Genomic DNA, 21,812 nt, shown 5'->3' with positions numbered 1-21,812 from the left:
CAGACCAACCCTAATGCTTGTCAAATATCCTGCATGCGATGGAAATGAGAATGTATCTAGTACAAGGTATCAAATTTAATAATAGCTCAAGCATGAATACTGCTGATGGGGAAAAAAAGACATCTGAAAAGTCTTTGAATATCAAAGAACATTCCATACCCCTTAGGTATGCATCTAGGAGGGCAGTTTTCCACAACTGATTCGTACTGTTAGGATCATAAATGCAACCTCAGAATAAAATGTAGTTGTTGAGAGAAAAGAATTCATATTAGTTTAAAAGTTATGGTACCTGAAAATTAGGAGGAATAATAATTTTCCCAGCAGGAACCTGTAGAACAATCTTCTCTCCTTCAAACAGCCAGAGGTCCCACTTGGACTGATTGATAAGCAGGGCCCAAGGTAGAAGTTCTATCAACAAGGTTCTAACATATGGCTTCCAGACTGACAGCTTCACTCGCATTGGGCTATCCCACTGGCTCAGCTGCTCATTCCTGTTGCAAATATACCATCCAAGAGATTCAATGAAATATGATGACTTCAATATTCATGAAATACGTTTAAGGATTCCAGACACACAATCTTACTGTGCGATACCTCTTCTCACCAGAGTTATTCAATGCTAGATTTGCATGTAGGACAGGCCAATTTTTCATGCAATTATGTTCTAGATTAAGACTTCAGAAATCTATAAAATATATCCACTAAAATGATAAAAGGTCAGAATCTTATAGATACATGCAAGTCTCTCTCTCTCTCTCTCTTTTTTTTTTTTTTTTTTTTTTGACAGGCAGAGTGGACAGTGAGAGAGAGAGAGAAAGGTCCTCCTTTTGCTGTTGGTTCACCCTCCAACGGCCGCCGCGGCCGGCGCATCGCGCTGATCCAAAGCCAGGAGCCAGGCGCCTGGTCTCCCATGCGGGTGAAGGGCCCAAGCACTTGGGCCATCCTCCACTGCCTTCCTGGGCCACAGCAGAGAGCTGGCTTGGAAGAGGGGCAACCGGGACAGAATCCGGCACCCCGACCGGGACTAGAACCCGGTGTGCCGGCACCGCAAGGCGGAGGACCAGCCTATTGAGCCACGGCGCTGGCCATCTCTTTTTTTCTTATACCATTTATTATCTAATGTTTTGGTGGGTGAAAAGTCATTTCTTAATGTTGAGAAATGTTTTTAGAAGAGGATTGCTAAAGAACATCACCTTTCAGAATCTTTCTTATTATAGGGCCACATGGGTTGAATGGACTTTTCTGTTCCATAGAATTCCTCAAGAATCTGATTGACTGTGCCTCCAGGCTGTATCTTGGTGGCTATTTGCTTAATGAGGGATGTTGAGATGGGAACTGCACAATCTGAAGGGTCATATTCTTCTCTAGGAAGTGGAAAGAAAAGACAAGAATGATGTCAGCTTTATAAGGTGGTCTATAGTTTATTGAACAATATCTACTAACAAATGTATTATACACCAATATGTTTTTGTAGGATTGAGTCAATTTTGGGCAATTTAGGAACTTAGTACACAGCTTTGAGAGGATCTGAGTCCGAGTTTTTCCTCTTTCTCATCCTGCCCCCTGGCCTCCAACACGGGTGAGATCTCTAGGCATCTCTTTTTTCACTTCAGAAATCATTTACATCTAATTCTAAATCTAAATTTCCCAATTACCTTTCATTTATTTCCAAGTGTAATCTGCAAGTCTGAATTTTATCTAAAACTACAAAAGAGGATAAGAGAACACTAGGCAAAGCGATTTTAAAATCACATTCTCATCAGATAACACACATACAACCCCGCGTGTGCTTCCCCTCCCCAGCAGCGCACGGTTCCGTTTCTACTGAATTTCTCTTGGGAAAAGGGAAAGGATACTTCTAATACCTTGCTTGGAATGTCAGGTGGTGCACGAGGTCAGGTTCTATGTTCTGCAGTGTTTTTTCCTGGCCCTTTCCTGGAATAACTTGTGATTCGCTCAACCCCAAACTCCTTTTCTCCAAATGTATGATAATGGGGTCTGGAAGATGACTCCTCATGATAAACAGAGGGCTGAACACAATCTATAAAAATAAAAGGCCAGAACAACTTTCATATTTGCTTTGCTGCAGTATTCCAGCTGTTTGATGCTGAAACGCACTTGTAATAAATCTCCTCCCTGGGTCACTCTGACCTTAATTTATTTCAGAACAGGAAAGGTCAGGGTCATATACCGTATTTTAGGGTTGGGAGAGCACTCACCATTCGTTGCTGTACTTGAGAGTTGGGTTCTAAAGTCAAAACTGTGCACCACACATAAATAATGGAGCCGTTTGAAGATGGCACCTGCATATGAGAGAGCAGAGCGCTCTGTTACGCACCAAACAACCCACTACTTAATCAGCATAAGGTCCACGTACAGTATCAGTTTGGAAGATAGGAAAAATGTAAAGGTATAGACAAAATCCATTAAAGAAAGGACAATTAAGCAAAAACAGACTTTGTTATGACATAAAGAGAATGTGCAGTGAGTTGGTGAAGCCAAATCTTCCCATAAGGATGAAGGGATCTGTCTAAGGAGCTGCGAGAATACTGGAACTTACAGGAGTGCTTGTTGGGGGGGGGGGCAGTTTGAGGAGTTCTATTCAAGCCTTCTGATGTCATTTCAGCCCTCCAACCTTTTCTATGTACCGTTTTAACAATGAACTGAAAGCACTATCGCAAGTAAAGGCATCCTGGGAAAATTTCAGCTCTGAAGCTGTTCCACTCTGTTCGGTACAACTTCTCTTACCTGAATGACAATGCTATCCTCAGGGGCTTTGGATTCCAGGCACACGTCCCTTGACCAGTCCTCATCTCCTTTGGCCTTCACACATAGCTCTGTCAGCTCGCTGTTTTCCAGGACATAGGACGGCAGCTTCTGCTTGGCCATGAGGCAGTCAAAATGTTCTCGAACCACAGCCTGGCCATCTTGAGCGATGTAATGCTGAACGACTTTCAGTTCTATGCTTTGAGACAAGTAACTACAGATGATCTGTCTCCCACAGATGATAATCTAAAAGACAACAAATTAATACGTAAGACTTCATTATTCCAGTCTTCATTAATTGGAACTAGGCAATCATTTACATAAGCTATGTTGATGTTAATGGAAAAAAAAAATGAAGTCATTAGCTTAGATAGCGTAAAAAGAAAAAGAGACTTGAAGGAAGGGCCGGCTTTGATTTGGTCACATTGAGTACGTGAGCATTTAAAGGACAGGTATGCAGGATCGGCCGGGGGCTTGAGAGGGATCCTGCAGTTGCAGATAAGGACTTGGGTGATGAAAGCCTGGCCAACCTGCAAAGCAGAAACAGCCTACCTGGAGGAGAGGGCGGAAGCACAAGGCTGCAAACTACCAGTACTGGGGGCAGAGGGGAGAGGACAGACTCCTTGAGAAGAGAAGGTGCCAGAAGGGTGAGGGGGTGTGAAGATAGGTCAGGAGAGAGCAGTTCTACTGAGGCAATCAGAGAAATGACTGACCGGAAGGTGGGTGATGGTTAGCCCTGTTATGTAATATTGAAGTCGGAAAGGATGGTGACTGAGCATTTAGCTCTGTAACTCAGAAGGCAATTGTGATTATTTCTGGAAGCTAATTTTCCAGGGTTTACTGCATCCTTATTCAGTAAGAGATCTCTGTATAAACTGGTGATACAATCTTTAACTCAGGTACATAATTTTATATTATTCAGGTTTTTACTATATTGTATAAGTATCTTTATAAAACACACAGAATTATCCACTAATCCCATGGATTACATGATTTGGCACCTGACTATGCTTCACAGTAGGTATTAAGAAATATTTCCTTTTTTTTAAAAGAATTATTTCATTTATTTGAAAGGCAGAGTTAAAGAGAGAGGTAGAGCCAGAGAGAGAGACAAGTCTTCCATCTGCTGGTTCACTTCCCAAATGGCTGCAATGGCCAGGGCTGGGCCAGGAGCCAGTAGCTTCTTCTTCATCTCCCACGTGGGTATAGGAGCCCAAGCACTTGGGCCATCTTCCATTGATTTCTCGGGTGCATTAGCAGGGAGCCGGATGGGACGTGGAGCAGCTGGGCAGCTGGGACTCAAACCGGCACCCATACACTATGCCAGTGTTGCAGGCAGAGGCTTTACTGGTTACACCACAAGAGCTGCCCAAAGAAATGTTTCTTAAAGTGGTTGAAATGGAAAAGATAATGCAAAATTTACACTTATGCCTGGAATACTTTTAGAAAGAATCCTTGTGTAATATGAATATTCACTATGATTTCAGAAAATGGGACTTTTACATATTAGATTTCCTATTTGTAATATCTTTTCAGCTTATCAAATAACAAGAACACACACACACACACACAGACACACACACACAGCATGGTTAGTTTTAATATGCCAACTTCACTGGGCCACCGGGTGCCCAGGCATTTAGTCAAACATTGTTGCAAATGTGTCTGTAATGGGTTTTCTGGATGAGATGAACTTTCTCACTGGTGGACTGAGTCAAGCGGGTCACCCTCTGCAATGTGGATGTGCAGCATCCGATCACATCACGGCTGAGGGCCAGGGAACTCATTCTGCCTGACTGCTTGAGCTGGGACACTGGTCCCTTTCAGCCTTCACACTTCGACTGAAACAATGCTTCTTCTCAGGTCTTGAATTTGTTGGCTTCTGAACTGGAACTTACACCACGGTCTCTCTTGGTTCTTAGGCCTTTGGACTCAGAGTGGAAATATACACTGGCTTTCTAGATTGCTGACTATAGGTGTGGGGACATCCCTGTGTCTATAATCATGTGAGCTAATTTATAATCAATCAATCAATCAATCATATCCTCTCTCCCCCTTTTCACCCCTCCCCCACTACTGGTTCTGTTTCTCTGGAGAAACCTAATTCATACAAAGCATTTTCACAAATGAACTCCCTTATCCTTCCAGCAACCTTTGGTAGGTGCTACTATGTCTTCCCATTTAATAAGGAGAAAATGTCAGCACAGAGGTATTGAATAACTTGCCTGCTCTTATCCAGCCTGGTTGAGTCTGTGTTGATAAACACCCTGATAGTCTGTTACTCATAAAACTAAAACCTACTCATTAAGAGAACTTAGAAAAGGCAAAAAGAGAATAAAGGCTGCCCATTATGACATTACTACAGCAGACACCACTGATTCCCTTCCCAATAGCTGGTCCTGCCTTTTCCCTCGAGGTTAAAAACCCTGCTTTGGTTTAGATATCAAAAGACAGCAAAGCACTTGGGGTAGGCGGCCATCTGCATTGTCCCCACATGCTGCAGCATAACTGTAACAAGAAGCTTCTGGTACTTCCATGCTCTCTTGCCCCATAATTGGTTTAGGGTGGGACTCTGTTTTGGCTAATAACATAAACAGGGGAGACTGGTAAAATGCTCTAGGGAGACACTTTGAAAACAGAAAGTCTTGCTTTCCCATCATAGAAGGAGCTATGAAAGGAGGCATGCTGCTTTTGCAACCATCTTGCGACCAGGAGGCACAACCAAAGCATGGAAGAGGAGCAGTCACAGCATGAGTTGCTCAATTAACCAACACAGAACCTGCAAGCATTTTTTTCTTGTTACATGAAACAATCAAGCTTTTTTTTTTTTTTTTTTTTTTGACAGGCAGAGTGGACAGTGAGAGAGAGAGAGACAGAGAGAAAGGTCTTCCTTTGCCATTGGTTCACCCTCCAATGGCTGCCGCTGCCGGCGCATCGCGCTTATCTGATAGCAGGAGCCAGGTACTTATCCTGGTCTCATGGGGTGCAGGGCCCAAGCACTTGGGCCATCCTCCACTGCCTTCCTGGGCCACAGCAGAGAGCTGGCCTGGAAGAGGGGCAACCAGGACAGAATCCGGCGCCCCGACCGGGACTAAAACCCGGTGTGCCGGCGCCGCGAGGCGGAGGATTAGCCTAGTGAGCCGCGGTGCTGGCCGAACAATCAAGCTTTAAAAGGACTTAGAATAGTGTGTGTCTCATTAACTTGCTAAAAAAATTAAAATACATATTTCATAACTTCAGGTGAAAGCATCCTAACTGAAGCATTAAGGATTCTCTATAATCATTGTTTTAAATGAACTATCATTTACACAAATATGAATGAACTATTAGTTACCCAAAATAAACATGCTAGATTGATAAATCAAAAATTTGATATTATTGTTGTTGTCACTTGCATTATTAGAAGGGTGAGATTTATCATTTTCTTAAACATTTGTTTTCCAGCTATCTGTTTATTCATTTGAATTTTCTTTAGAAGGGGCATGTCTTTAAACCAACTGTGCCTGACTGCCATAAGTCCCCCACATACTGTAGCATTATAATCCTTTTTTTTTTTTGACAGGCAGAGTGGACAATAGACAGAGAGAAAGGTCTTCCTTTACCATTGGTTCATCCCCCAATGGCCACCGCGGCAGGCACGCTGCACTGATCCGAAGCCAGGAGCCAGGCGTCTTCTCCTGGTCTCCCATGCAGGTGCAGGGCCAAAGCACTTGGGCCATCCTCCACTGCACTCCCAGGCCATAGCAGAGAGCTGGCCTGGAAGAGGAGCAACTGGGACAGAATCCGGCATCCCGACTGGGACTAGAACCCGGTGTGCTGGCGTGGCAGGTGGAGGATTAGCCTATTGAGCCGCGGTGCCAGCCTATAGCATTATAATCCTTGGAAACTATGCTTTCACAGTAACAAGCCACAAAAGCCATAGACTCACGAGTGTTAAATCAGCAGGCATGCTTTCTTCAGCGTGTGCTAGGGGTTACCTGACACTCCTGGGAAGTCTGATGCCAGAACATCACCTAAATTTAAAGAAGCACTTGAAAACTCCAAGGCAGTACTGAACTCTGCTCCTACTCCTGATGTGCCCAGGCCTGCCAAGGTGGGCACATGGCCCTTGCTTCAGAACCTCTGGAGCCCTGGAGATTTGGAAGACAATTTTGCTGTCTCTCCTAGGAACCACAGAACCCCGGCCACCATCTGGGACTTGCTTTGTTTAAAGACAAAGATCCTCTTGGTGGGTTGTTACAGTTTCATTTTCTACTAAAAAGCCCATTAAATAAGCTTTCAAATTTGATAAAAAAGAGAATCCTTCCAAGTGGGCAGGGAGGGAAGGCCATTTAGATGAAGGGGGATCCAAAATGGCCGCTCACCAGAGTGCTGCTCCAGCCGGGGTTTCGGGGAGCCAAATCTGCTTTTCTTCAAAGTGGCAAAACTTACAAGGCCTTTATTTTGAAAAGAACAGCCAAAATTTCAAGATTAATTTATCAGCTGAAGACAGCGACTTAATTTTTTAAAATGTAGGATTTCTCTTTAATACACATTTCCAGCTTTCACACTAATTCTCCTTTCTCCCCAAAGCCACCAAGATGTGTACTGAAGATTTCCACATATGATTTTACTTAGCAGGTTTCAGAACTCCTATTAGATCAGTGCCAAGAAGAATAGTGATGTTAAATAACAACTCCAGAGCACCAGATGCACTGGAAAATGATATCCTAACCATGATTAAAAGTGCATGTACAAAGAAACAAATATACACATTTATCTAACTACATTTAAGTTTTGAGAGTGGTAATGTTTTCCTCAAGGAAAGACGGAAAACACAGAAGCAAGTATGTGTATATGAGTAGTTTTATAATGTCCAAAGTTCCAGAGAAATTTTACATGTGGTCCATTTTCATTTACTTGGGGAAATGAGAGGAGTATAGGAAAGGCAGAGTAGAGATAACTAAACATCAAGTTAAAAAGAGCTTTAGCCTTCTCCATTATCCAGGGGCATATTAATGTGGTTAAGGTACATCAGGGATCTGCGTGCACTCTCCTGCCCAAATGGGCCTTGGTAATTAGGCAGCTGTGGTTTATTATAAATTTCCAGGCCCAGGTGGGGTAGAAGGAAGGCAGCCAAGAAGTGAGGTAGGCAAAGGTCCATGAAGTTCTTCTGAAGCTTGGTTCCTTTCTTCCTTCCTAGCCTTGCCAACTGAGGAAATCCTATGTCTCTGATGTACTTTAACTAGAGCTAATCTGAACACTAAACTACCCTGACCAAAAAAAAAAAAATGAAATTCAATTGAAAAAGACAATTCAAATTTTTGCATGCAGGTGTGTGTGTGTGTATATATGAGAGAGAGTGAGTGAGAGAGAGAGAGTGAGTGAGAAAGAGAGAGAGAGAGAGAGAGAGAGAAGAAAGAGGGAAATGCTTTGTATGAATGTTTTAGAATGTAATTTTTTTTTTTTTTTTTTGACAGGCAGAGTGGACAGTGAGAGAGAGAGACAGAGAGAAAGGTCTTCCTTTGCCGTTGGTTCACCCTCCAATGGCCGCCGCGGCTGGCGCGCTGCGGCCGGCGCACCGCGCTGATCCGATGGCAGGAGCCAGGAACCAGGTGCTTTTCCTGGTCTCCCATGGGGTGCAGGGCCCAAGCACCTGGGCCATCCTCCACTGCACTCCCTGGCCTCAGCAGAGGGCTGGCCTGGAAGAGGGGCAACCGGGACAGAATCCGGAGCCCCGACCGGGACTAGAACCCGGTGTGCCGGCGCCGCTAGGCGGAGGATTAGCCTAGTGAGCCGCGGCGCCGGCCTTTAGAATGTAATTTTTAAATGACCAACTTTTTTGACATCTGCACTGTGTCATATCTATGCAAGAGTATTCCACATGTTAATTTATCACTGAAAGTTAATGTCATTCCTTGAATCTACATATTACCCATGCAAGAACAAGGCACTATTGTAATAATACAACAGAGTCCAACCAGTGTTATTCATGCCTGAGAATACTGTATTATCATTTTTGTAACTAAAGTTTATGGGGCTATGACAGTGAGCCAGGTATGTTGTAAATGCTCTGTATATACAAACTCATTTAATCCTTGTGCTAACTTCTGTAAAAAGGCAGTATTACTATCCTCATTTTACTGATAAGGAAATTCATTTGCAAAGGGGTTAAATAATTTGCTGGAAATCACACGGCTATAAAAGGGATACAGCCAGGTTGCTTATGATCTTAACTACCATGACATAGCATTAAAAGCATTTGTCACAGGAGAACACTGACATTTTACCACTGCTATGTGTCCTAGCGACCACACGCAAAAGAGCTGAACAAATTTGGAAACTGGATCAGAGTGATGGTCTCAAAGTGCAGCCCCTACACCAGCAGCATCAGCATCACCGGGAAACTGCCAGAATTGCAGATTCTCAGGACACACAAGACCTAACTGAATCTGAAGGTCTGGGGGTGGGCCTAGCGATCGTGTGTGAACACGTCCCTTTGAGAATTCCGACGCATCCTCCACGTTTGTGAACCACGGTCTAGGGAGTGGGATACTATCAGGAAACATAGCGGCTCCCCGCATGCGCTGAAGGGCTGTTAGGAGCGTGACTGTGGAGTCCTCACAACAAGTTGTCGTGTACGTCTCATAGTCCTGGACCACGGTACAAGCTGGCAGTAGGGTACAAGATTTTGGTGGTGACTGGCCAGGGAAAGGGGGCTGTGTGCCTCTTGTCATCTGAACTCTTCAAACAGAGGCTGAAGCACCGTTTCCGACATGCTAGTGAAAGGGAAGGTGGGTAAGGCATTTCGGAGGGACCATGAATGACAGAATCAGGAAACTGATCTGTATTTACTGCATAGATATTTAGTGAAAGCACAGCCACACAGGGAGCCCTAAGGGAAGGTGGGGTTAGTGACTTCTTGCTCTCCTGACTCTAGGTCAAAGCTCACACTCAGGCTGGTCCCTCCTGAGTCCTGTGATGAGACTCTTCTGTCCCGTTTTTGTGCCTTTGTTTATGTAATACCGTCTACTTGGAATGCTCTCTCTTAATTCAAACACTACATATTCTTCAAAGCCTAGCTCAAGTCTTACCTTTTTTTCTCACAGATACAATTATTCTTATTTTTATTAATATAAGGAGAACAGATTTTATGCAGTTCAGATACAGCTCTAAGAATGATATCTTCCTCCCCTCTCCTTCCTTTTTTAATTTTTTAAACATGTATTTATTTCTTTGAAAGGCATAGTAAGAGTGAGTGAGTGAGAGAGAGAGAGAGAGACTGTGTGTGCATGCATGCGCACGTGTGTGTGTGTGTGTGTGAGAGAGAGAGAGGGGGAGAGAGGGAGAGAGGGAGAGAGGGAGAGAGGGAGAGAGGGAGAGAGGGAGAGAGGGAGAGAGGGAGAGAGGGAGAGAGGGAGAGAGTCTTCCATCCACTGGTTTACTCCCCAACTGGCCATAACAGTTGGAGCTGGGCCAGTCCAAAGCCAGGAGCTAGGAGCTTCTTCTGGGTCTCCTTATATGAGTGCGGGGGTCTGAGCACTTGGGCCATCCTCTATTGTTTTCCCAGGCACATTAGTAGGGAGCTGGATCAGAAGGGGAGCAGCTGGGACATCATCCATAGGGATGCTGGTGTCACAGGCGGTGGCTTTACCCATTACACCACAATGCCAGCCCCACAATAACATATTTTGAATTTACTTTATAATCACCTGTAAGTTCCCTTCACATTATCACTTGTATGTACTGTTGGGTTTATATACATCTGTGATTTAAGAGCAAAGATTGTGTCACCTATTTGGTGTCTCCCATATCGACCTTGTTAGGTAATCAGTAACGATTCTGATGACTGATCAGCTAACTGAGAAGAATCCCTCACGCGCTGTTTTTCGGAGAATTCTCTGCTACAGCTCTCTTTTCCTTTCTGCTGTCCACCAGGAGAACGTGAAATCAGCCCCCTGATTAGCTGCAGATCAAGAACGTATGGTACAGGTCCTACTCTTCATCTTGCTGCTTCCTGCTTATTCCTGGCACAGAGCAAAAGACCAGCCCCTGCTGCTCCGTCAGGGAAGCTCCCCTTCTGAGTGCTGTTTGTAGCGTGTCCTCGGCTCACATAAGCTTGGGATAGACTGTGAGAATCCAGATGCAGATGTATATGTTAAAACTCTTATGACAAATCCAGTTATTATGTGTGCCATGAAGCCAGTTTTCAGATTTTAATACTTCCTTTTTTTTCTTTCTACTCTTGTCATATGCTCTACGCTTGAAAAACATCTTTTAGAAACCACATTTTCACATCTTAAGAACACAAAAAAAGTGTCAGACATTTTTTTTCCCTTTTGCAGTCTTAGAACTTCAAAAACAGCCAAAAGGAAGTTTTATAAAATACGTTAAAAATATGTGCTGAGAGCTGAGGTTTTATATGCCAAGAGTTAGAGTGCAGTGGAGTTTTACTGCAGTTAATATTAACTTCTAGGCAAAGCAGGGCTTGCTGGAGACCCCGCCCCGTCATGGGGAGCTATCACAGCCCTTCCACACCGACCATCTCCCAGGCGGCAGCACCAACTCCTGCTTCTCCACTGGCGGACTAGCAGGGTCCTTGCTACCCTTCACTTCTCTTCCTTCTCAGGGAAGACCTTTTTGGCTGTTTCACAGCTCATTAGCACCTCTCCCAGAAGGTAGGTGATGACAGGGAGAAGAGGTGAAACTAAAATCAGTAAATTTTACTGCTCGTTAGCAGCTCTTGTAAAAGACATGGGACAAAGGGTTTGAAGCCATCTTCAGCATGATTATCAGGATCATCAACCAGACGTTAGCAAGCAACAGACCTGCAAGGTGGTAGGAGGCAGCATGGCCACTGTGGCTTTTCATGGTTAGTTATTTTCACTTACGTGTCATCTCCATTCCTTCAAGCAACTCTGAGTTGTCTGAGTCATGAACAGGAAGACACTCACCTGTTTTTGCACTGCAGTGAGTTGCTGAACCTTGATGATGAGTGAAGCGGTTCGGCCCTTGTACTGAATTGTTCTAATAAAAGTTCCGGCATGGTCCACACTGAAGGGCTCTGACCATCGCCAGTTGCCCCAACCTTCAATACAGATGTGCAGCAGCTGGATAGAAAAATAATAATCGTCATAATGCCAAACGTGCCAACAAAAATCTAGTCCTAAAACGAAAGTCTCATTGCTGGAAACCTTTCTATTTGTAATATTTAGCATCTGTTTTCTTTCTAACCTGCATTATTCATCCACTTCCAGCTTATTCCACTAGGCTAAGAATAGCAAATATGCCACGGAGAGTCAATGTGGTTTTCCAGATCACATTTTAAACCTTCTTAAAAATAATTGTCCTATCAAATGGTAAAAGGCCTGTTGAACATTTGAGAAAAGACCATTTCATTCATCTGGAGGACAAGAAGGTTGAAATGTGAGATCAAAGAACCTTGGTCTTGGCTGATAGTTTATTCCTTCTTATGGCTAGACAGTAATTAAAGCTAAATTTGGTTTATGGCATTTTTTTTATCCTAAATTGCCATTCCCTATTTTTTCTTTTGATAAAGAACAAAATAGCAATTTGAAGACGTGGTTCATTTAATATACTCTCTTTATGAGATCACATATATCAAATTAGAAATACCTTCAACATTTTCAATGTAAGATAAAAGTCTTTGCTCTTATTTTTATTGTAACTTTTAACAACTGGGTCTCCTGATTAATTTTTATATTTAGTCATACAGTATTGATTTCTTTTGTGGTCATTCAATTATTTCTTATTTCTATTCCTACCCGCTAACAACAGCTAAAAACAAATAGGCATCAGTTTAAGGGACTAGCATTGTGGCACAGCATTGCAGAGGGTTGAGGCTTGTGGCACTGTCATCCTACACCAGAGCTCCAGGTCCAAGTCTTCGGTGCTCTGCTTCTGGTCCTGTTCCCTACTAATGTGCCCATGAAAGTAGCAGATGGTGGCTCAAGTACTGGCCTCCTGTTATCTCTGCGGGAGATTGGGATGGAGTTACTGACTCCTGGATACAGTCTGACCCACACTTGGCTATCGTGGTCATTTGGGGATTGAACCAGAGGATAGGAGATGTCTCTTTTTCTCCCTCTCCCTCTCTCTGTTGCTCTGCCTTTCAAATAAATAAATAAATTTTTACATGGATATCTGGAAAAAAAATATAGTAATCAGCATTTCTTTAGGATATCTTTTATTTACTTTATTTTATTCGAGAGGCAGGGGGTAGTGAGAGAGAGAGAGAGAGAGAGAACCCACTGGCTCACTCCCTTAATGCTGGGGCCAGGCCAGGCAGGGAACTCAATTCCCATCTCCCATATGGGTGCAGGACCCAAAAACTTGAGCCATCACTTACTGCTTCCCAGGGTGTACATTAGTGAGAAGCCAGAACTGGAGTGGAACTGGGACTTGAGTTCAGGAACCCTGATACGGGATGCAGTTGTCTCAATTGGCATTTTTTTTTTTTCCTTTTCTTTTCTTAATTGGCATCTTAAGTGCTAGGCTAAATGACTACTCCTCTTATTTTTTAACAGAGCTAACTAAAGGAGAATCTCATAAAACATTCTCAATGAACAGTCAATAAAAGGTTGAAAACATCCTCTAAGAGTTATCATCACAAATATACAGGATTTACCCGGCAGTTGCCATTATCAGAAGAGTCTTGATGGAAGCAGATTATTTCTAGTGCCAACCATATGAGGTGCCCTGATAACATGCTTCAGGGTTAAAATTTCCCAAGGTCACTGGCCATTGCAACATGATTTTTGATGCATAACTAAAGTAGGGCTTTTTTTGCTTGTTTCTTTAAATACATGATTAACGTGTTTTTTAAATCTCCCAACTACCTCCTGGCTTTTGCTGTGCTCCCACTCAAAATCAGCCTCCACAGACTGCCAGTGATGCTGTGAAATCAAAAGGCTACCAGTCAAAAGACTTCTAACAGAGAAGGTTAACAGCGGAGGGAAAAAAAAATCTTGGGCAGCAAATACCTTTAGGGAAAATAGGGTCTTACATACACTTTACAACATAAAAGTACCAGAGTATCTTTGATGTTTAAATATGAGTTACAGAAAGAAAAGAAAAAAAGAAAAAACAATAGTACTGTTTGGAACCACTTCAGTTTTTTATAGCAGCAACTGGGAATAAAACTCAGGGCACACAGCAAACTAAAAGAAACAAGACAGTTGTTTTCTTTGGAGGGACTAGTAGCTGGAAAAGACAAAAAAACCATGAGGAAAGGTACTTCAGGTCAAGCTCAGCTATATTTTTCCTGATCATTCCATGGACCCTTGAGACACTTTTAATATACACAATTTAATTTTAATCCAGGAGTGTGCCTATTTGCATACGAGCTCAGTTTTAGATAGCGCTTCACTCTGTGTAGACAGCCTTAAACGATGTCACCAAGGACTATGCTGTCAAGTTTTGCTTGGCAGCTATTTATTCTCAGAATGCTGGCACAGATATTTTCTTTGAATTATGAAAATTGAGATACATTTGGATATAGTTCACACAGAAAAGCTAAGTGGGAGAAAAATATTTTATAACACTTCTCCCCACATGCCTCATCAATGGAATATTTGTAATGTCTGGTGTACGTCTAAAAAAAATCTAAATATCACTGGCAAGTAGATGTATCTAATTTATTAGGAAAGGAATCCACTCTTTAAAAATTATTTGGTTATTTTCATCCTTTTGATCTTTAATTTCATTTATTTATTTGAAAAGGCAACATGACTGGGGTCGGGGGAGAATGAATGTCTCTTACATCTGCTGGTTCACTCCCTAAATGCCCACAGCAGACAGGGCTGGGCCACTCACAGTCTCCCTGGTGGGTGGCAGGGACCCAAGTAGGTACTTTGAGCCATCATCTTCTGCCTCCCAGGGTGGGCATTAGCAGGCAATTGGCATGGGACGTGGAGCTAGGACTGCAGATGGATACAGACACTCCGACAGGGGATACAGGCATCCCAAGTGGCATCTTAACTGCTGCGCCAAATGCTCATCCCAGCACTCTTTTTTATGAGTGAAATCTCCAAAAAGGAATTCAGGAGGCCCAGGGGACCTTAGTCTTCCTTCCCATGGTGGCATCACCAGCGCCTGGGCCCTCTGACACCGGCATTGGGCACTGCACGACAGTACTCAGACAGCCACAGACACCAAGCTGGGGCAGGAGGTGGGGGAGTTTTGTTGTTATTGCACTCACCGACTAAAACTTCACTGCTTTAGGTGCTGGAAGTCTCCTTTTAATAACAAAAGCTCATATCTATTTTTATTTCTCTCCAGAAGGAACAAAACATAAAATTTGTGTTGACTACCTGATTCTAATAAGATTTATTTCAACCATTCATTGAATATATTTTCACTATTCAAGCATTTTAATGAAGGCATTAAGGTAGGCACTGAGGAGGAAGCAAGCAGGAAGAGATGTACTCTTTGCCCTACAAGGAACTTGGAATCTTAGAGGGACAACACAACAAGGAAATTGAACAAGAGACAGGAGGATAGGTTCGAACTGCTACAGTAGTCCTCACAGGGAAGGGCTGGCCAAGAGGGCTATTTAGGAACAGCTGGGTCTCAGTTTGGGTGGGATTTCAACTGCAGTAGATGACAGTTCACTCTGGGGCCAAAGAGGAGATCTGAGATGTGGAGACAGAAGCCATGCTTGGAGCCAAATTAAGAGGCTCACACGTGGGAGAGATGGGAGCATGGGAAAAAAAAAATAGGCACATGTTGTCCACACCAAGGTGTGTGTGCTCTTGTTAGGAATTGGTGTGTAGTCTGAAGCCTTCTGTAGAGTGAATAATGTGTTGATGGAAGAGTAAGAGATGTAGGAAAATTGCAATAGGCAGGGTGAGAGGCAATGTGGGATGGCAATATGGGTGAAGGGAAAGTCTTGGGCTTATCACTGTGGCCTGATGTCCAAGGTATTTTTATGTGCTATTATTAGTTTGGACATTTTTTTCACCTTTTTTTTTTTTTTTTTTTTTTTAGAATTTCCCTTATTGACTTACTTTCTTCACTATCTTCCCACCAATCTAGGCTTCTTTTCTTTCTTTCTTTCTTTCTTTCTTTCTTTCTTTCTTTCTTTCTTTCTTTCTTTCTTTCTTTCTTTCTTTCTTTCTTTCTTTCTTTCTTTCTTTCCTTCCTTCTTTCTTTCTTTCTTTCTTTCTTTCTTTCTTTCTTTCTTTCTTTCTTTCTTTCTTTCTTTCTTTTTTTTTTTTGCTTTGCCTATTTAGCTGGTGTCTGATATTTTCCATTGGGAGGAAAAGTCAAATAGGAACCACTCTTGTTGAAACTTTTCAATGACAAGTGAAACTCAGCAATAAGGCAGGTAGTGCAGTGGCCACACTCTTTGGGTGGTCCCAAGGGGCTACATTTTCTGTTTTGTTTCCAGCAGACCCCCCAGTACTGTGCCGGCAGCCAGACTAAGTAGGTAGCTTTTCCATGGAAGGCCTCAGTTGGGAGCATATACAGCTTTCAGCTCATTTTTTTTTTTTTCTACACAAAGTAAAACTTAAAAAAGAATTAGTGATTAGGGAGTTGGGACTCAGCTCTGAGGACCACCCACAGTTAGGTCCACAGGGAGAACTCCTGAATCGGTATATTCAGGAGAAAAGAAAAATGAGATGAAAACTAGGAAAACAGAGTACATCAAGTAAAACAAAGGGATGGTTATTTAAATGTTTTAAAGTTACATGATATGACAATGTGCATGATGAAAGCATCAAATTATTTTCTGTGACACTACCTATTTCACTCTTCATTTTGAAACTACTGTCAAGATTTTTCTACCTCGGCCAGCGCCGCGGCTCAACAGGCTAATCCTCTGCCTGCAGCGCTGGTACACCAGGTTCTGGTCCCGGTCGGGGCGCCAGATTCTGTTCCGGCTGCCCCTCTTCCAGGCCAGCTCTCTGCTGTGGCCCTGTGGCCCGGGAGTGCAGTGGAGGATGGCCCAGGTGCTTGGGCCCTGCATCTGCATGGGAGACCAGGAGAAGCACCTGGCTCCTGGCTTCGGATCGGTGTGGTATGCCAGCCGCAGTGCACTGGCCGCAGCGGCCATTGGAGGGTGAACCAACGGTAAGGGGAGGACCTTTCTCTCTGTTTCTTTCTCTCTAACTCTGCCTGTCAAAAAAAAAAAAAAAAAGGTTTTTCTATCTCAATAATCACAACTTACAAATTTGTCTTCAGATTCACTTGTGTATGTTTTTTGCATTTATAGTAATTTATCCCATAGTAATATGTAATGTTCTAAAAGGAACATGAAAATCTAAACAGAAAATTGCCCACTCTATTGAATCCACTGTAGACATTTTAGGAATTCTAAAAAATTTACATACAACCCCAGTGAAATAAACCACTGATTACACATATTAATATAAATGATACATACTTAATTTTACATTATATGTTAACATATATTAAAACATGTACCACTTACTAAACTTCTAAACTCATCATTATATTCCAAGAGCCTAGTGCATAGTAGAAATTCAACAAATATTTGCAAAAAAGTAAATATCTTGATATTAATGAAAATTAATCAAAAGCCAATATTAAAAAACTTCAGAGGTGGTATCTGTGCATATCATAGTATAATAAAAAGAGTATCTGACCAAAATATTTAGCAAGGTTTCCTATTCTGAGTGATCTTCTAACACAGGAGGTTTGTCTTATATGGATGACAATATGAGATTAGACTGAAAATCAATCTGTAATCACTAAAATCCACAATTCAGGCATTAGAATAGTAAAACATCAAGTAGACCCAAAATGACACAGATGAGAAGGAATGAAAATTAAGTTACAATGGAAAAAGAAAATCACGTTTATCCAAAATAATGTCTGGACAGTAAATTAAACTGACCAAAGTTCAACTGCCTGTTTGTATTGCATGTGTCTAAGTGGAACTGATACTATATTTCACACTATTAAATTAATATAAATAAAATGAAATACACTGCTCATTGTTTTTTCAAAGCAGCTGCATTTCAGGATCTTCAGAATATCTGAAATAATGCTAAATATCAAGCAGAAAAATGTTTAGATAATGGCTAATATTTGGTGTCATCATAATTCAATACTGCAACTGTTAGGATTTTATAGATATCCTTTCACGCTTATACAATACATGTGCCACTTAAGAAAGAATGATTATGTGGAAATAAATATAACTGAATTATTTTGGAGTGTTTAACTTGGACTCTTTGATGCAGTTTACTACAGCAAAAAAAAAAAAAAAAAAAAAAAAAAAGGAAATGGGAAAGGTAAGTGAACACTGCCCTTCCAAATGAGTCCTTCAAGGAGAAGCAACATGGGAGCTTCCCTGTCATGGTACAAGTGCTGGGTAACTGACTCTTCCAGAAAGTAAGGGTGCTTGTTCGCTTTCCGTCAACACCGAATTCACACGAGGTCACGAGTACTGTGCAATTAGCATAAAACAACCTTCTGGAACCCTGACACACTCATAAAATGTTAGTTGGAATGAAAATTGTAGCTGGAGGGTAATTCTTGTATCTAAAATCTTAGTTCCAGATATTTATTGACTTATTGATTCTATGACATAATTTATACTACGGTAATAACTATAAATATATATCAAGATTTATCTAGATGTATGTTCATTCTAACACTGTTTAAATAATGAAAATTTTGCAGTACTGGGAAACTGTTCAAATGAGGTATAATAGTTACAGGCGTCTGATGCCGTGGTTAGGACATTCCTTGGGATGCTCACGGCCAATACTGCAGTGCCTGGGTTTGAGTCCCAGCTCTGCTTCTGAGTCCAGCTTTTTGCTACCGCATACATTGGGAGGCAGCAGGTGACAGGTTCAAGTACTTGGTTCTCTGCCACCCACACAGGAGACCTGGATTCAGTTCCAGGCTCCGGGGCCAGAGCCAGTTGTGGTGGCATTTAGGGAGTGAATCAACAGATGGAAGACCTCTATCTATCAGTGTCTCTTTGCTTTTCAAATAGATTTTAAAATATATATAGTAAAAATAATATTATCTAGCATTTATTAGACACTAATTATATGCCAAGCACTGGGCTAAGTGCTTTATATTTTTAATAAGGTTTGCCAATTGGTTTTATTTATTTTTCTTTATTTGAAAGGCAGAGAGAGAGAGAGAGAGAGAGAGAGAGAGAGAAAGAAAGAAAGAAAGAAAGAAAGAAAGAAAGAAAGAAAGAAAAACATATTCCATTACTGGTTCACTTCTCAAATACCTACAACATTCAGGGCTGGGCCAGGTGAAGCTAGGCTCCCAGAACTCCAATATGGAATGTGGGCATTCCAAGTGGCATCTTAATCATTGTACCAAATGCCTACCCCTCTTTTTATAGATTATTTTATTTCTTAACAATTGTATAAAGTAGGTATTTCTGTTCCATTTTACAGATGAAAAACAAATTGAGGGACAGAGTGGCTGAATGACTTCTTCAGGGCCACAAAAGCTGGGGAGGGCGAGATATCCTATCTGAACACATGCTTACACAGACAGCCTCTATTCTTAGCCAACAGCATGAAGATGTTACTGCTATCAGTTAACAATAGATTACCAGGAAAAAAAAAAAAACTAACAAAACCCCCACCACATGACCAAAAGTATGAGTGGTGTATCCCATTTGTGTAAAATGGACAACTGAAAAATATATTTATTTCTAAGGGAGAAAAAGGCGAGAAATGCACCAGAATTTTAACAGTGGTTATCTTAAGGGTTGTGGGGTTATGTGTCTGAGTGTGCTTTCTCTGTGTGTTTTATGTGCTTTCACATAATTTCTAAATTTTCTACACAAATATGTATTATTTCATAATCAGATAAAATTAATGTTATTAAAATGAAAAACATTTAATAGAAAAATATACAAAGTCTGTATTTCAAATAAAAATAAATTCCCTTTCTATTTAAGTTTTAAAAAGATTTATTTACTTATTTAAAAGGCTTAATTCACATTCCCACATGTTCATATCTATAACTAACCCACAGAATCTTTAAAGTATTTTTTAAAAAATGACTATGAATAGAACTCTAAATTTAAAAATTTGTTTGTAGGTTTTTGCTGTTCAGGGATTAGTCTCTGTTCAATCTCTGGCTTATGAAAACTGTTAAAGAGGAGCATGGTGAATTGTAGTGGTGCTCTTGATTTCTACACTAGTTACAGAGTAATGGGATGCTTCATGGGTACTCTTTGCTAAAAAACTATCTGAATCTAAATTAGGGTAAACTTATGTCTCAAACATTTTTGCAACAAAGTTGTCTCATATATTAGAAATATTTTGTTTTTAAATTTTATGCATAACTTTTTGACCATTCTCATCATGAAATCAGATTATAAATGTACACAGTAAAAAAAAAAGCATGAAATGATAGATATCCTTGTTTTAAAGAGGTCACTTTAACACTGCACATATTATTGTTTTCAAGTTTCTAAAGGGTGTGTGGGCTTCTCTATAGTTAAACGATACATGACTGAAAAACCCTGAGCTGCCTTCAGTTCAGAATGGTGGGGCAGTTTTTCAGACTGTTTATTGCTGACACCACCACAACAGGTTGAAAAGTAAAACTTGGAGATGTCAGTGTATGTGTGTATCTGTAGAGTCTGCCAGAATCCATATTTTATTTTAAAATGAATAAATTTAAACTACAAAGTAAAAACTTTCTCTGATATCGTTTAATTGAGTTGTACTAGTAGCCAGGAGATTTTGGTACTGTGTAGACACACTCTTTTAATAGAATAGTAATTGGTGCTTGTGGTGTGCTTGGCTAGACCCCATTCTTCACTGGAAGAGTTAAAAGCATGTTGGATGGAAATAATAAAGAATAATTTAGGTGAGCTGAGAAATGGAAGCCAGTAAGATAAGAAACGTGGAGGGACCATGTGATAGTCATTCAGATTTGGATAAATACTCTGAGTTTGTGAGTCCAATTGTCAAGTTTTGCTTGTTTGTTTGAAGATCAATTACAGCTAAATACAAACAATAGAGAAATCTACTCCAAGTTTGAATAAAAACCTTCTTTAAAATTGTTCTCAAATGTAGCATGCATCATTCAGCAAAAGTTAGTTTAATGTAAAATAGAAGACATGCCAATTGTGTCGTAAGAAAAGATCAGTGGTTTTACGTGATGTTAAATTTAGTTTTAGTCATCACAGCAATGTAGACAATTATAATTGATATCTCTTAATTTTTAATTAGGAAAAAGAAGTCAACAGATGGGATAAAAGAAACCCTGGATTTTTTTTTACAGTTATTTATTTTCATTTAACTAAACTGCCTTGCCATACTAAGAAAACATTTTTGTAAAGGTTAAATAAAGTATTTCATGGCAACCGCTGCTTCTTAGTGCCTGTATAACAAGAAACATGAGCCAGCCAGAGTTGTGCAAGTTGGTTTTCTTTCCCAGTGAGAGAATGTGGTATCTAAGACCTTGTCCTAACTCATTTTATCCCCAAGTGTAAGTCAAGCAAGTCAAATATGAACTAATGCCTGAAGGGAAGTCCCTGACTCCAAAAGTATGGATTATTTCAAATTTATCTTAAAATCTGCTCTCAGAGTTCTCCAAATTCACTAACTTGGCAAGTCAGGAATTATCATGAGAAATGAAATAATTTCATAACTATGAAGTCATCCAACATTCCATGCATCTGACACTCACTGGGCTTGGCCATGTCTTGGGCATTATGCTGACCTTTAAATAATAAGCTCCTCAATATTCTGGAAATAATTTAAAAGCATGGAAATAATTAAAAAGTGCCACAGTATGAGGTATGCCATTGTCTTTCAATTAATGCTTTGGTTACACAGACTCGTGGTAATAGGTTATGATTAAAGACAATCACATTATGTATGCTGAAATGTTTATAACATTCTTAATCAGCATTTCCCATTACTTAAAAATGGCAAAACACCGCGTTTTAACAGTCCAGCTGCATTCCTTTCCTCAAAGCTCTCTGTCCTAAAATTCACATTTAAAATGAGTTCAGTAAAGGACCTTTATGTTTAGATACAAAGAGTTCACATTTGTAGAGCACTGGCTTGTGAAAAGACTTTGAA

The 21,812-nt window shown here is 41.0% G+C and overlaps 1 protein-coding gene across 11 annotated transcripts in view; it reads right to left on the bottom strand.

Moving 5' to 3' along the window:
* The window catches only part of VPS13B (vacuolar protein sorting 13 homolog B), a 778,478-nt gene that overhangs the window by 48,760 nt on the left and 707,906 nt on the right, over nt 1-21,812 (bottom strand). For all 11 annotated transcript variants that reach the window (XM_051844655.2, XM_070075348.1, XM_051844658.2 and 8 more), the window contains 6 exons: nt 11,700-11,855; nt 2,749-3,012; nt 2,220-2,303; nt 1,866-2,041; nt 1,194-1,364; nt 290-491 (listed from right to left, as the gene is read on the bottom strand). In XM_051844655.2, coding sequence (XP_051700615.2) covers nt 290-491; nt 1,194-1,364; nt 1,866-2,041; nt 2,220-2,303; nt 2,749-3,012; nt 11,700-11,855 — 1,053 coding nt within the window. The remainder of the gene's footprint in view (nt 1-289; nt 492-1,193; nt 1,365-1,865; nt 2,042-2,219; nt 2,304-2,748; nt 3,013-11,699; nt 11,856-21,812) is intronic.

The sequence above is a fragment of the Oryctolagus cuniculus genome, chromosome 6, assembly GCF_964237555.1.
Source record: "Oryctolagus cuniculus chromosome 6, mOryCun1.1, whole genome shotgun sequence".
NCBI lineage: Eukaryota > Metazoa > Chordata > Mammalia > Lagomorpha > Leporidae > Oryctolagus > Oryctolagus cuniculus.
The sequence above is the reverse complement of the archived record's forward strand: the minus strand, read 5'-3'. Positions and strand labels throughout refer to the sequence as shown.